At 40.5% G+C, this 16,846-nt stretch overlaps 1 protein-coding gene across 2 annotated transcripts in view; it reads left to right on the top strand.

Moving 5' to 3' along the window:
- The window catches only part of LOC126202321 (uncharacterized), a 179,980-nt gene extending 164,280 nt beyond the window's left edge, over window positions 1-15,700 (top strand). Inside the window, exon 6 of one of the 2 annotated variants that reach the window (XM_049936860.1) lies at window positions 15,566-15,700. In XM_049936860.1, the coding sequence (XP_049792817.1) occupies window positions 15,566-15,636 (71 nt within the window). In that variant the 3' untranslated portion in view covers window positions 15,637-15,700. Of the gene's footprint in view, window positions 1-2,409; window positions 2,528-15,565 lie in introns of those variants that run through there. The other variant, XM_049936858.1, reaches the window with a different exon arrangement.
- The last annotated feature ends 1,146 nt before the right edge of the window (window positions 15,701-16,846 follow it).

Here is a 16,846-nt window from a genome sequence, read left to right as displayed (position 1 = left end):
GGTAGGAGCCAGAGGGTAGGGAAGGTGGTTTGGGGATTTCATAGGGATGAACCAAGAGGTTATGAAGGTTAGGTGGACGGTGGAAAGACACTCTTGGTGGAGTGGGGAGGATTTCATGAAGGATGGATCTCATTTCAGGGCAGGATTTGGCTGGAGAGCCACATTCAGAGTCTGATCCAGTCCCGGAAAGTATCCTGTCACAAGTGGGGCACGTTTGGGGTTCTTCTGTGGGAGGTTCTGGGTTTGAGGGGATGAGGAAGTGGCTCTGGTTATTTGCTTCTGTACCAGATCGGGAGGGCAGTTGCTGGATGCGAAAGCTGTTTTCAGGTTGTTGGTGTAATGGTTCAGGGATTCAGGACTGGAGCAGATTTGTTTGCCACAAAGACCTAGGCTGTAGGGAAGGGACTGTTTGATATGGAATGGGTGGCTGCTGTCATAATGGAGGTACTGTTGCTTGTTGGTGGGTTTGATGTGGACGGATGTGTGAAGCTGGCCATTGGACAGATGGAGGTCAACGTCAAGGAATGTGGCATGGGATTTGGAGTAGGACCAGGTGAATCTGATGGAACCAAAGGAGTTGAGGATGGAGAGGAAATTCTGGAGTTCTTCTTCACTGAGAGTCCAGATCGTGAAGATGTCATCAATAAATCTGTACCAAACTTTGGGTTGGCAGGCCTGGGTAACCAAGAAGGCTTCCTCTAAGCAACCCATAAATAGGTTGGCGTACGAGGGGTCATCCTGGTACCCATGGCTGTTCCCTTTAATTGTTGGTATGTCTGGCCTTTGAAAGTGAAGAAGTAGTGAGTCAGGATGAAGCTGGCTAAGGTAATGAGAAAAGAGGTTTTCGTAGGGTAGCAGGTGATCGGCGTGAAAAAAAGTGCTCCATCGCAACAGGGCCCTGGACGTGCGGAATATTTGTGTGTAAGGAAGTGGCATCAAGGATGGTTTCCGGGGGTAACAGATTTGGTAAGGATTCCAGGCGTTCGAGAAAGTGGTTGGTGTCTTTGATGAAGGATGGGAGACTGCATGTAATGGGTTGAAGGTGTTGATCTACGTATGCAGAGATACATTCTGTGGGGGTTTGGTAACCAGCTACAATGGGGCGGCCGGGATGATTGGGTTTGTGAAGTAGGTAGAAGGTAGGGGTGTGGGGTGTTGGTGGAGTCAGGAGGTTGATGGAGTCAGGTGAAAGGTTTTGTAGGGGGCCTGAGGTTCTGAGGAAGCTTTGAAGCTCCGCCTGGACATCAGGAATGGGATTACCTTGGCAAACTTTGTATGTAGTGTTGTCTGAAAGCTGACGCAGTCCCTCAGCCACGTACTCCCAACGATCAAGTACCACGGTCGTGGAACCCTTGTCCGCCGGAAGAATGACGATGGATCGGTCAGCCTTCAGATCACGGATAGCCTGAGCTTCAGCTGTGGTGATGTTGGTAGTAGGATTAAGGTTTTTCAAGAAGGATTGAGAGGCAGGGCTGGAAGTGAGAAATTCCTGGAAGGTTTGGAGACGGTTATTTTGAGGAAGAGGAGGTGGGTCCCGCTGTGACGGAGGACGGAACAGTTCCAGGCAGGGTTCAATTTGGATAGTGTCTTGGGGAGTTGGATCATTAGGAATAGGATTAGGATTATTTTTCTTCATGGCAAAGTGATATTTCCAGCAGAGAGTATGAGTGTAGGACAGTAAATCTTTGACGAGGGCTGTTTGGTTGAATCTGGGAGTAGGGCTGAAGGTGATGCCTTTGGATAGGACAGAGGTTTCGGATTGGGAGAGAGGTTTGGAGGAAAGGTTAACTACTGAATTAGGGTGTTGTGGTTCCAGATTCTGTTGATTAGAATTTTGAGCTTTTGGGGGGAGTGGAACTGGAATTGGGAGATTGAGTAGATGGGAGAGACTGGGTCCGTGTGCAATGAGAGGAGGTTGAGGTTTGCTGGAAAGGTTGTGGAGAGTGAGTGAGTTGCCTTTCCGGAGGTGGGAAACCAGGAGATTGGATAGTTTTTTGAGATGGAGGGTGGCATGCTGTTCTAATTTGCGGGTGGTCATTCCATATAATGACTCCTTACCCTCTCCCTTAAAACCCAAATCCTTTCGTCTTTCCCTCTCCTTCCCTCTTTCATGATGAAGCAACCTTGAGTTGCGAAAGCTCGAAATTTGTGTGTGTGTTTGTGTGTTTTTTATTGTCTGCTATCAACATACCAACGCTTTCGTTTGGTAAGTCACAGCATCTTTGTTTTTAGATATATTTTTCCCATGTGGAATGTTTCCCTAATTTTCTTCCAATGATATGTAGTGTGGACACCTCATGTTTTCTTGGTGAGAGTAACACATCGAAAAAAGATATCATCTATGGAAAATCATACAAGTCATGTTACTTCCATTGTGAATAATAATATAGAGCACCATTCTCCTTCCAGCTTTTCCAGGTCCAGTTGTCCACACTTCTACTGAAGAAGTGGCAAGCAAAACATCTAAAAGTAGTTCTTGTATGGGCTGTATAACACAAACATTTTAATGGAATTACTGTATCAGAGATTAATTTTGATGTATAAAAGAAGGGTTAATAACTCCATATAAGAAACAAGGGGGAGAGAGCAGTCACATAAATAATTGTTCAAGAGCAGAGGGGACAGTGGAGGAAGGAGGTAAAATCTGTGAAGCATGCAACATCATTGGACACTGTCACTGTTGCAGGTAAGATAATTTGCCTGAAGGATTGGATGCCATATATGCTATGGGTAAGTTAACATACCGACACAATTTTCTATTCTGTCATTGCTACCACCTGCTGATAACTATACATTGTTGGGACTTGCACTTTTGATGTAAAAGAGCACTGGTCACAACTCTGTAGTGAGAAAATGATTTCAAGTATATATTCCGAAGATATTCTTGACAGTGTTTGAAGTAGAAATAGTGTATCAAGGTTGGCGGTGCTTGAATTTTTACTTTGCCCAACATATCATCTATGCTGATGCAGAAATGTCAGAATTTCTGAGGAAAAGTGACTGTGAAGATAGAACACCTTGTTCTTACATTTACAGGAGGTAAGTGGCTGAAGCAACACTCATTCGTTTTGCTAAAATTTCTGATTCCTTGCACAGTGTGTAGTGGTCAGGCTACAGATCCAAAGTACAGTATTTAGTCCTCAGTTAATCATAGAACTTTTTCTGACAATTATTTCTTCATTCATCTTTGGCAGTGATAGTACATGTGAAAAATGCCAAGTTGTACTGCAGTTGGCAATCGGCATTAAACTATCTGGGAAAGGTTGGAGGAAGGCAATGGTGTACTGTCGCCAGTAGGGCCACACATTTATTTTTATTTATTTATTTAAATTCTTTTGCATGGCGTCATCAATACAATGTCTTTTGCAAATGTCAAGTACAGTTACAAACATAAAATACATTTAGATCTTAGCCTTACAGGTAGTAATTAAACAGTAAATTGATGCTTGTCAAAATACATTAACATCTTACACATATTAATACAGCCAGTTTTTTAATACATTATTTTACAGCTCTTAAACTTAACCATTTAAAATTCATTGATTCAACAAAGGCACTTTTCAATTAAGAATTCTTTTAGTTTTGATTTGAATTGCTTTTTATTACTGTTTTTCATGGACTCTGGCAGTTTTACTATATCAGTCCATTAGTATATGGGCTCTGGTCTGTCATTTTTAATCTTGTTCTTTGTCGGTAGTAATTCTCTTTGGACCTGGTGTTGTGGTCATGTATATAACTACATTTAGTGACTTCAGTTTTCTGAGAGACAAAAAAGTAATTAATTTATAAAGATAAAAAGAGTATATGGTGAAGTACATGTGTTGTCTTAAAACATCACGGCAAGAGTCATTATAGCTTAGTCAATGTATAATCCTTAACCCTCTTTTTTGTGGCAATAGTACTCTGTTAAGGGAATGTCTGCAGCACAACTCCATATTTCTATACAGTAGCTAAGATGGGGGTAGATTGTTTCATAATGCACAGTTTTAAGTGTGTGGGTGGGCACCGTTTTGGACAGTTAGCTAAGAATATACAGCCAATTGCTGACCTTTTTACATACAGCATTAATGTGGCTAATCCACTGGAGGTTTGAGACCAGATGGTCCCCTAGAAATTTACACTCGTTTGCTTCCTATGCCACTATGCCGCATATCTCATTTTCGCATGAGTGGTGTGAGCTGCCAGTTGTAAATATAAGCATCTGGGATTTATTTACAATGATCTTTAATCCTTGTGCATAAAAATATGAACTTAATACAAGTATTCCATTACTTGCTGCAAATTTTTCAAGTATTCCATTACTTGCTGAAAATTTCAGTTCCTCACAATCTTTACCATGAAATAAATCTGAGGTGTCATCAGCATAATTTACAATGTGCGAGTTATGGGGTGTACGTCATTAATATATGCTAAAAAGAAGAAAGGTCCAAGAATTGAGCGTTGCGGGTCACCCTGTCTCACTTGAGGATTTAAAAGTTAAGATCTTATTGTCAATTTGATGTGTAAGTTTGGTACGCTGTTTCTGATTCATCAGATTGGTGGAAGAAGAAAAATCGCACTAAGAAATGAATTTTAACGTTGGAATGTTGTTTCTCGTTGATCAAAGGCATTTAAATCATGTACATGTTTTGTACAAGTAGACCGAGTGTGATATAAATTTGTACTACTAAAGATAAAGGAATATAACTGTCTATGGAACGTGTTAATAATTTTAATGTATCGCACGCAGATTAATGTATGGGTTTTGTTATACTGGCGCAATGTACTCGGCATAACTATATTTGCCACAGTACAAATATTGCACCATCTCAGTCACCAAGTCCGTTCATTTGCCAGTAAACTGCTACATATGAAGAAGTCAGGCTTCGTTTGAATAATTTTACACCTGTTGCATTTACTTCCCATCCTCCTTTTTGATCCAGGCTTTGGACCGGCACTGGCAAAGTTAAAAATAGATTTATATTTGTTTTACATTTTTGCCTTTTTATAGTAATTCGTTCAGAAGTGTCAATAAATTTTTTCGTGTTTAGTTCCCAATGATTAGTAATCCTTCTTTGTATGATAAGTCTCAAAGCAGGGTGCAACAAATAATGGAACGTTGCAAGTTTTGCATTTCCCGGCGCACTTTCTGTTTAGTGCAAACCACGCATCTGTGCATTAGCATACTTTTCTACGAATGAAACTTCCTGGCAGATTAAAACTGTGTACCAGACCAAGACTCGAACTCAGGACCTTTGCCTTTCGCAGGCAAGTGCTCTACCAACTGAGCTACCCAAGCACGATTCACGCCCCGTTGTCACAGTTTTACTTCTGCCAGTACCTTGTCTCCATTCTGCGAATGTTACTCACGATAACAGTCGGAAAATGTCTCCTTGTGAATTGCAAAGGATTCTTGTCATCGTAGCACCTTCCCCTACCAGCTTTTCTCTGTTCTGTAGCATATTTTTCTACAGTCTCCCTTACGAGAGAAAGGTGAAATTCTGCAAGTGCCATTTTTCGCCCTGTTGCCGACCGGTGGAGACCATGAGCATTTAGAATGCACAAATACAGAATGTGAAAAAAATATTTCTCTGACAGAATTACAATGTCATCAGCGAACATCAAAGTTTTTATTTCTTCTCCATGGATTTTAATACCTACTCCAAATTTTTCTTTTGTTTCCTTTACTGCTTGCTCAATAAACAGATTGAATAACATCGGGGAGAGGCTACAACCCTGTCTCACTCCCTTCCCAACCACTGCTTCCCTTTCACCTCCCTCGACTCTTACAACTGCCATCTGGTTTCTGTACAAATTGTAAATAGCCTTTCGCTCCCTGTATTTTACCCCTGCCACCATTAGAATTTGAAAGAGAGTATTCCAGTCAAAATTGTCAAAAGCTTTCTCTAAGTCTACAAATGCTAGAAATGTAGGTTTGCCTTTCCTTAATCTTTCTTCTAAGATAAGCCGTAGGGTCAGTATTGCCTCATGTGTTCCAATATTTCTACGGAATCCAAACTGATCTTCCCCAAGGTTGGCTTCTACTAGTTTTTCCATTCATCTGTAAAGAAATCGCGTTTGTATTTTGCAGCTGTGGCTTATTAAACTGATTGTTCGGTAATTTTCACATCTGTCAACACCTGCTTTCTTTGGGATTGGAATTATTGTATTCTTCTTGAAGTCTGAGGGTATTTTGCCTGTCTCATACATCTTGCTCACCAAATGGTAGAGTTTCGTCAGGGCTGGTTCTCCCAAGGCCGTCAGTAGTTCTAAAGGAATGTTGTCTACTCCCGGGGCCTTCTTTCAACTCAGGTCTTTCAGTGCTCTGTCAAACTCTTCACGCAGTATTGTATCTCCCATTTCGTCTCTATCTACATTCTCTTCCATTTCCAGAATATTTCCCTCAAGTACGTCGCCCTTGTATAGACCCTCTATATACTCCTTCCACCTTTCTGCTTTCCCTTCTTTGCTTAGAACTGGGTTTCCATCTGAGCTCTTGATATTCATGCAAGTGGTTCTCCTTTCTCCAAAGGTCTCTTTAATTTTCCTGTGTGCAGTATCTATCTTACCCCTAGTGAGATAAGCCTCTACATCCTTACATTTATCCTCTAGCCATCCCTGCTTAGCCATTTTGCACTTCCTGTTGATCTCATTTTTTAGACGTTTACCTGCTTCATTCACTGCATTTTTATATTTTCTCCTTTCATCAATTAAATTCAATATTTCTTCTGTTACCCAAGGATTTCTACTAGCTCTTGTGTTTTTACCTACTTGATCCTCTGCTGCCTTCACTACTTCATCCCTCAGAGCTACCCATTCTTCTTCTACTGTATCCCCCCCCCCCCCCTATTTCTGTCAATTGTTCCCTTATGCTCTCCCTGAAACTCTGTACAACCTCTGGTTTTATCAGTTTGTCCAGGTCCCATCTCCTTAAATTCCCACCTTTTTGCAGTTTCTTCAGTTTTAATCTACAGCTCATAACCAATAGATTGTGGTCAGAGTCCACATCTGCCCCTGGAAATGTCTTACAATTTAATACCTGGTTCCTAAATCTCTGTCTTACCATTATATAATCTGTCTGATACCTTCTAGTATTTCCAGGATTCGTCCATGCATACAACATTCTAACATTAAGAAACAAAAAAACTGCAGGTTGGATGGAATACCCACCAAAGTTGTTAAAGTGGTACACAATGGAATTGCAAATCCACTAGCTCGAATAATAAATCAATGTTTTGAAGAGGGCTGTTTCCCAGAGGTGCTGAAATATGCTGAAGTCAAACCACTCTGCAAGAAGGGATCTAGAGAGATCATGGGAAATTATCATCCTATTTCGATTCTCCCAGTCCTATCTGAAATATTTGAAAAACTTGCTGTTGCACAAATCCAAAACTTCATTGCAAAATATTCTGTTATTCTAAACAATCAGTATGTTTTTCAGCAGGGGAAAACACCATAGATGCAGTAAACAGTTTCATTGAGAAAATAAGTACATCGTTAGACAAGAGAAATAAGGTGGCAGGAATTTTCTGCAACCTCACAAAGGCGTTTCATTCTGTAAAACATGTATTGTGTGTTTACAAACTTGAAAAGTATGGCATTAGCGGCAGTGCCCTACAATGGCTTAAATCCTACTTATCCAGCAGAAAACAAAGAGACAGCATTTCTTCAAATGACACATTATTTTTGTGACTGGAAAAAAAATAAATCTCAGAGTGTTCCACAAGGCTCCACATTAGGCCCAGTCGTATTTCCCTTCTATGTAAATTACTTACCATTAAATATCAGCTCCCCATCAGTTCTGTTCGCAGTTGAAGAGCAGGATTCGGAAAAAATCCCCAGATCTGTGATCAGTAACCTCACTACCTTACAAACTTTGTTTCGGCTAAATGGGTTGAATGTAAACATATCTAAGACTCATGTGATGCAGTTCAAAAACCAAACAGTCAAAATGTGAGCAGATTAAGATTTTACACAACAACCATTGTATAGAAGTAGACTCAGTCAAATTCTTGGGTTTAAATGTAGACAAAAATTTGAGCTGGCAGGCACACATTGAATACGTGGCAAACAAACTGAACAGTTTTGCATTGGCAATGCAAATGTTATCATTTGCAACTGATATGGACACACGAAAATAGCATATACAACCTACTTTGAATCCATTATTAGGTATGGTACTGTTTTTTGGGGTAACTCGACATAGTGCGGATACTAAAAATACGAAAAAAATCATTTGAAATATGTGCACTTCAAATCATAAAGAACCATGTCGACCATTATTTACAAAACTTAAAATGTTAACTCTGCCATCTTTATACATATATGAGATTATTATATTTTTTTACGCCAGACATGAATTACGTGAGGGAAACCATTTTGTCCATTTATATGATACTAGAAACAAAGAAAATTTTATGCTCCCCACCCACCATCTCAGATTGTATGCCCAGGGACCTCAATACATGGGATTGAAAATTTGTAATAAATTAAAAGGGAACAAGTTGATGCAGGTGAATTTAGGTTCACTTAAAAGAAAGCTATATGAGGTAATGACACTGAAGTGTTACTACTCAGTGTATGAATGTGGAACAAACTGCAAATTTGAGCTGGATACAATGTGTTACACATTCCAAGAACTATCCTTATAGTGTTATTATTTATTATAGTGCTATTATTTATTAATGTAAAAATAATTGTAACTGTTTTATAAATGTTTGACTTGTCTCCTGGACGCAAACCAAATGGATTTCAAATGTACGTCATGAGATGAATAAAACATGATTCACCACTGAATGTACATCATTCCTGAAGTGTGTGTATCTTTCCCATTATTCTGCACAAGATCTGGACCTCAGTTGTATGAACTGCATGTGTGGCCTCCATGTCATCCCCAGTAACAAGCACTGGCAGGCAGCATCCAAGTGTGCAGCAAAGGATACGTGAATAAAAGTAAACACCAGTAATCATCTTGCTGTGCCTTCAGGCTCCTGTTGCTGTTTTCTTCTATTCTTGTGAATTACATTTGGTTTTTAGGAAAACTCTTCCTTCTGCTAAACATGTTCTTCTTCCTCTCCCCCCCCCCTCTCCCTCCCTCCCTCTCTCTCTCTCTCTCTCTCTCTCTCTCTCTCTCTCTCTCTCATCACCCTAAAGTTCTATACTAAGTTAAGATACAACGGAAAAATATTATGCTTTTCACGAGATGGAGATTTTCTAAAGTGTAAATATTCAACTCCATGATAATGCTCCATATGTCCCACAAGTTCTTTACTCCTTTCTTGTTTTGGTCAATAATACATACTCTTGTCATCTTCTTATGTACCAGTTTTGAGATGTATTTCAGTTTTGCTGAGAGAACAATGAATTTCATTTTTTACACAAAGTAATCCACCCTTTCAATGACACTTTCTTTGTTTCCATTTCTTCTTCTCATTAGATCTTAAAGATGACTTGTCTACTTCCAAAGGTACAAGGTTCAATGTCTGTTAATGAAATGTTTACTAAGACATATTCATCAAAGTCGCTAACTGTCTGTAGTTTTGTTTGTCATACAACTTCAAAAGAGAATGCTGGGAAATTATATCTTTCATGACAATAGAGGGAAGAACACAGTCCCTTGTAAAATGCCTGCTTAATAGCAGAATTAACTCATTTCAGCACTAGAGATGAAAAAGTTAGCGCCCACAGCTTGGATCCTTGCCATAGATTTTTCATGAAAAACTTGGGATAAAATCATAACAAGAGTTTTGTATTAGTTTGTAATTTAATTATCAATCTGTTTAATACAGTGGTTACATAGAGTGGTATTGTGGTAGACATGTGAACTGTTGCTGTCAGCTGTATGCCAGATGGGACAGCTTTGCACCGTTCATTCCATTTCATTTTCGATGCTGTCATAGCTCTCACATTTGCTCGGCAACATACTTTTTAGTCTTTTTGGATTCCTTTCGACAGGAGCTTTCCTCTGACTTGTTTTTTCTATAATTCAGAGCATATTTGAATTCATTATTTTGTAATTTTTAACTTAACACTGGTTTTCACTTATATTCAGCTGAATATTTTTAATGTCTGACTTTGCATCCTGCTAGTGCTCCACAAGCTCTTTGAAAGGACATCAGAATCAATGTCCAAGTTAAACTTTTGTTTGTTTAACAATGGCAAATCCAGGATGAAATTTACCAATATTATGGAAAGTATAGTTGCTACTCACCATATACTAGAGAAGTTGAGTTGCAGGTAGGCACAACAAAAAGTAGTCCAACGATGGAGTAGGAAGGGAACAGGGTGGAGAGTCCTTTGCGATGGCGTTGTGCATGTACGTGTTCTATCTACGATGAACATTCTCACAAAAGCAACTCACACACACATGAACTGCAGTCCCTGGCTGCTGAGGCCACAAAGCAAGCAGCTGTACATAATTTGAAACACAACTGGGTGGTGGAGGTAAGGAGGAGGCTGGAGCAGGGAGGGGTGGGATATCAGGTTAGGGGTGGGAGATGGTAAATGGCTGCTTGTGGGAGTGTGCAGGGGCTAGGTGGAGGGAGGGGGATGAGCCTAAAGATTTGAGGAGGACTGAAGATCCTGCTGGATTTCTGGAATGGGGTCACTGTGGCAGGATTTGTAGGTGGATGAATGTCACATCTGGCATAGTCCTTCCACCAAGTAATCCTTGCGGTTCAAAACTACAGTGGTGGAGCCCTCGTCAGTAGGTGGGATTATAAGGTTGGGATCAGTTTATAGGTGCTGAATTGCCATTCTTGCAGCGGATTTAAGGTTGGTTAATTTGTTGAGGGATTTGGGGAATCATGGTGAAGCAAGGTTTTAGGTTAAGAAATTCTGGAAAGTTGGCAGGGGGTGATGGGGTGCAACATGGTTGGATGGAGGAGTGAACTGATCCAGGCAGGGTTCAACATTGCTCCTTGGTTGAGTCTGATTAGTAGGGTTGCTGGTGAAAAAGTGTTTCCACTGTAGTGACTGGGAGAAGGAGAGAGGGTCTTTAACAAGCCCTGCAAGCTTGAATTTGGAGGTGAGGCAAAAGATGAGGCCTTTGGAGAAGACTGGTGCTTCTGTGGGGCTAAGGTTTTTGGAGGAAAGGTACATGACTGTGTTTCAGGTCTGTTTAGATTCTGTATGTTGGTGGGAGGGAGTTTTAGAGGGTGAGGTAATGTAATAGATCTGTTGGGTTCAGCTAAACTGGTGGCTGTCCGACCTTTGCTTAACGTGATTCAGAAGAATAAAGACCTTCAGTTCAGCAACAATAACTTTATTGCGAGCGCATATCTGAAGACGCCCGGTATGCATGGACTGACCGGAGTTACAAAATTTGCTTCTGGCCTCTACAGAAGGATCCTTAATCCTGGGAAAACTTCCGTAGTTATTGGAGAGAAAACAGTACTCGTCCACACAATCCAGGAGGCACGGAACTACCAATTAACTCAAAAAACAAGGAATAATAATAATAAACAGAACGTATATGAAAGCTAGAAAACATAGCGCCTCTAGAAGTTGGGTGCAGAACTACACAGATGTCGTGTACAGTAATTACGACCGCACAGCACTGCACTGACACAGACGCACACAGCTCGCGCACACACACACACACACATCGGCGGCGAGCTTTAATTAGTGCGCGGCAATGTTGCTACATCAGCCCCCCGGCGGAAGCGGAGCGTTGGCGTCGAGATACCGCATCGGAAAGTACACCCGATGTCCAGAATGGGTAGTCGGCGTCGGAGGAGGAGGAACAGCGTCAGGAGGCGGATGTTGTGCTGCGTTGGGCGGCAGATGTTGAAGTGCCGGCACCGGAGATGTGGCGTCAGTGCCTGGAATAGCGGTAGGTGGATGCCTACGACGAGGTGCCGCTAGTGGAGTGTCAGGAAAAACATACGCAGGTTTAACCCAATTCAACGCAACAGTCGTGGTTTTGCCATTCACTAGGATATCCATCGTGTGGGCACTGCGCTGTAGCACTATTTACCAAACTAGACCTGTGGATGATTTCCATTGGCAACACAGGACTCACTAAGTGTAAATAGCAATAAAAAATAAAAGAAAAAACCACTGAGAATGCGATGATTGCAGTGAAACATGTGTGGGTATAAAACAAAACAAAAGGTGGACCCATTCTTAATTCATTATTATTGGAACAAAAAATGTTTGAATGTTCCAATTTTCAAAAATTATTAATATTCATCAGATAAAATGCACATGGTTTGTAAGTGTTGTATTAAACCAAAAAATAATGAAAGTCAATGAGATGGTTGGTATTGCTTATTTTTAACAATTTTCTTTATATTTGATTTGGTCTCGGCTAGATTAAGGAAAGGCAAACCTACGTTTCTAGCATTTGTAGACTTAGAGAAAGCTTTTGACAATGTTGACTGGAATACTCTCTTTCAAATTCTAAAGGTGGCAGGGGTAAAATGCAGGGAGCGAAAGGCTATTTACAATTTGTACAGAAACCAGATGGCAGTTATAAGAGTCGAGGGACATGAAAGGGAAGCAGTGGTTGGGAAGGGAGTGAGACAGGGTTGTAGCCTCTCCCCGATGTTATTCAGTCTGTATATTGAGCAAACAGTAAAGGAAACAAAAGAAAAATTTGGAGTAGGTATTAAAATCCATGAAGAAGAAATAAAAACTTTGAGGTTTGCCGATGACATTGTAATTCTATCAGAGACAGCAAAGGACTTGGAAGAGCAGTTGAACGTAATGGACAGTTTCCAGAATGAGATTTTCTCTCTGCAGCGGAGTGTGCGCTATATGAAACTTCCTGGCAGATTAAAACTGTGTGCCCGACCGAGACTCGAACTCGGGACCTTTGCCTTTCAGGGCAAGTGCTCTACCAACAGAGCTATCGAAGCACGACTCACGCCCGGTACTCACAGCTTTACTTTACTTGATTGGTAGAGCACTTGCCCACGAAAGGCAAAGGTCCCGAGTTCGAGTCTCAGTCGGGCACACAGTTTTAATCTGCCAGGAAGTTTCATATCAGCGCACACTCCGCTGCAGAGTGAAAATCTCATTCTGGAAACATCCCCCAGGCTGTGGCTAAGCCATGTCTCCGCAGTATCCTTTCTTTCAGGAGTGCTAGTTCTGCAAGTTTCGCAGGAGAGCTTCTGTAAAGTTTGGAAGGTAGGAGACGAGATACTGGCAGAAGTAAAGCTGTGAGTAACGGGCGTGAGTCGTGCTGCGGTAGCTCTGTTGGTAGAGCACTTGCTCGCGAAAGGCAAAGGTCCCGAGTTCGAGTCTCGGTTGGGCACACAGTTTTAATCTGCCAGGAAGTTTCGGAATGGACAGTGTCTTGAAAGGAGGATATAAGATGAACATCAACAAAAGCAAAACGAGGATAATGGAATGTAGTCGAATTAAGTTGGGTGATGCTGAGGGAATTAGATTAGGAAATGAGACACTTAAAGTAGTAAAGGAGTTTTGCTATTTGGGGAGCAAAATAACTGATGATGGTTGAAGTAGAGAAGATATAAAATGTAGACTGGCAATGTAAGGAAATTGTTTCTGAAGAAGAGAAATTTCTTAACTTCGAGTATAGATTTAAGTGTCAGGAAGTCGTTTCTGAAAGTATTCGTATGGAGTGTAGCCATGTATGGAAGTGAAACATGGACAATAAATAGTTTGGACAAGAAGTGAATAGAAGCTTCCGAAATGTGGTGCTACAGAAGAATGCTGAAGATTAGATGGGTAGATCACATAACTAATGATGAAGTATTGAATAGAATTGGAGAGAAGAGGAGTTTATGGCACAACTTGACAAAAAGAAGGGACCAGTTAGTAGGACATGTTCTGAGGCATCAACGGATCACCAATTTAGTACTGAAGGGCAGCGTGGAGGGTAAAAATCATAGAGGGAGACCAAGAGATGAATACACTAAGCAGATTCAGAAGGATGTAGGTTGCAGTAAGTACTGGGAGATGAAGAAGCTTGCACAGGATAGAGTAGCATGGAGAGTTGCATCAAACCAGTCTCAGGACTGAAGACCACAACAACAACAGTGCACATGGTAAATTGTGTCTCAAGTTCAATCAGTTCCTTGCCTTTGTTTTCATTGCCACAATAGTCGCAAGTCCACTTGCACACCGATATGTTGAGCGAGTGCAATCAGTATTGTTAATGCTTTTTCTGATAATATTGGATACTTGTCTTCATGTAGTTAAAGAAATTATGCTTTGCCTTCAATTTCACTATCTGAAAATATTCCTTCATTCACTGAAAATGGTCTTAAAACCCAGACATTTACTTGTCAAATCTCCAGTTCAGGAAAATAGTTATTGATAGAATTTATTACTGATAGGTGCTCACTTATTTTTCGCTGTTGGCATCAAGCATTACTGTCAATTCTGGGAACAACGAAATGTCTTGAACTTCACCCTGCATTGGTAAAGCTCCAACCTCCAAAGAAAACGCAACTTTATCTTGTGCTGTCAAAATATTCACCAAATTTCCTTGCAAGCTGAAGTTAAGCAAACTGATTTCCACAAAGAAAGCCACAAGATACACCACTTTGGAAATAAATATATTATATGTTATTTTGGCATGTAAGTCTGTCTCATATTCCGTCCTCACCCTTCCCAGAAACACAGCAATTTGTGCTCAGAGCTCAAATATGCCATGCAACACCTTGCTACATGGCAGCCATTGAAATTCTGTGTGGGACAAGAGCACCTCGAATTTCGCTCTAATCTGTGTGCACAACTCTTGAAACCTCCTATGCTTGTTGCACTACCTCAGATATAGTCTTGACTACCTGTGTGAGTACATTCAGCAAATCAGGTTGAAGTGTTTTCACTGCCAAAGCATAGCAGTGTGGAATGCAGTGGTTGAATGTTGTATCTGGAGAAAACTTCTTTCATCAATCTGTGAAGTCCACAGTGAACTCCCAGCATGGAAGGTGCTACATCTGTTCATACACCCACCAACTTATTTCTTTCAGCAAAATTCTTTTCTGGTGTGAAAACATCTGCAGCATTTAGTAGTGTCCAATGATTCCAAGTAGAAGTATTCTTCTTTCAGGTCATCATTTTTTAACTTATCAAACATAGACAAGCAGCTGGGAACTAGATGTAATGTCAGTTGAGTCATCTAACTGCAGTGAAAGAGAATTACTTGCTTTTATTTCATAGAGAGCTTTGTCCAAACGTCTAAACTCGTACCCTCGTTACAACTTCTGATCATGTTGTTAGAAAGATATGCTTACTTTATCTATTCTACATGTAGCTTTCCTAGAACTAACTTCACTGCATCTAGTAAGCAAGGTTTTATGAGATCATCTCCTATTGCACGAGGAGCGATTCGGTATGAAGCTTCAAGACCAGCTTCTGTTGACTCAAAAAGAATTGCCTGATGAATACATGCATGAACTTTTCAGTGCAGTGTCTTTGTGTTTGAAGAGTTCAATGTATTTCCCAGTGAACTCTGCATGACTTCTTTCAAAGTGGTCTTAATTTGCTGGGTTTCATACTCTCTGCTGTTAGCACTTTACTGCATAGAACATGCTGGGGCTTTTTGTTACCTTTATCAACAATCATTGTAAAACCCAACTGCCGGAAAGCTATGTATGATCTTTATTTTCAGGTGGCATGGATTATGGAAGAAAGAAAAGTTGTCTGAAGTGTGGGCAATTAAGAGAAAGAAGCACACCATAATGCAGTTTTGAAAAGAAAAAGGGTCATGAAAATGTATTAATAGTAAAAAAACATAATATAACTGATGTTGATGAGTTCTTGTTTATGTCTATTTGTAACTAAATTAATTTAATTTATATTTTACCATAAACATTTTGCCTCAATTTATTATGAAGCACCTTTAGCAGCCTGAAGTGTATACGTATTCATGTACTGCTCCTGCCATTTATTCAGCTGCTCTTGGACATAATCTCAGAATCATCAATATAGTGTTGCTATACTTTGTTCATCATAAGTTTAACATGAGTGTCAGCATTACTTTTGCTGTACTTTTTTTAATACAAATGTTAACACTGCTCTATGTAGGTAAGGAAAAGCTCCATCAATCCAAAGATCATTTTCAACACCACAGTGTTTTACTACACGTTGTCCTGTTGGAGATGGTATGACCTTGCCTTCCTCTGACTTTTGAATTGACTTACCCAGCCTGTTAAACTACTGTCTAATGCAGTTCCAAACCATGGTTTAACTCGACATTTTTCCCATCGACAAACATCGTCAGAGGGGAAAGAATAAGTCATAGGATTGATCAGGGATCGTTCCATAGACTTTAAGAGTTGCAGTTTACCACTGAGCTCTGTAGATTAGCTGGTAAATGAGAGAGAAGATGTGACAAGAGTAGCAGCACCATGTTTACGTCCAAGAAAGAGACAGAAATAATAAAAAAAAGCGTATGCTGCAGTAGTCTTAAACACTGGTATCCTCTGATCAGCAGCAAAGCTGTGACTCATTGTCCCAAGACTGCTTCTGGACAGCAACTCATGTGAGTTTGAATCCGGTGCTTGCAGAACAGTATTACACAGGCATTTTGAATTCTAACAAAAATGGGATTCCCGACTCAGCACTGCGGAAGATTTCCAGTGCGGACGTGAGTCAGAGACAAGTGACAAGTGAGTATTGCACTGTGCCGTGACCCAGTGATGTTTATATTTGCATTGCGACAGTGTGCTCTCACTAAGTATGGAGTGTAACTGCAAAGAAACTGAATAACTTACAGCTCTTTGTAGAGAAAAGCATTGTTGGATCCTAAGGACAAAAAATATCAGATAAACACAAAACTAAATGATTACTGGCAGTGAGTCACCAGTGATGTCACATGTGAAACCGATGGATCGGGGAACAATATGCATATTTCAGTGTCAATAGCTGATATTTTCCTGATATCTTGATT

The sequence above is a fragment of the Schistocerca nitens genome, chromosome 1 (genome assembly GCF_023898315.1).
Source record: "Schistocerca nitens isolate TAMUIC-IGC-003100 chromosome 1, iqSchNite1.1, whole genome shotgun sequence".
Taxonomy (NCBI): Eukaryota; Metazoa; Arthropoda; class Insecta; order Orthoptera; family Acrididae; genus Schistocerca; species Schistocerca nitens.
The sequence above is the reverse complement of the archived record's forward strand: the minus strand, read 5'-3'. Positions and strand labels throughout refer to the sequence as shown.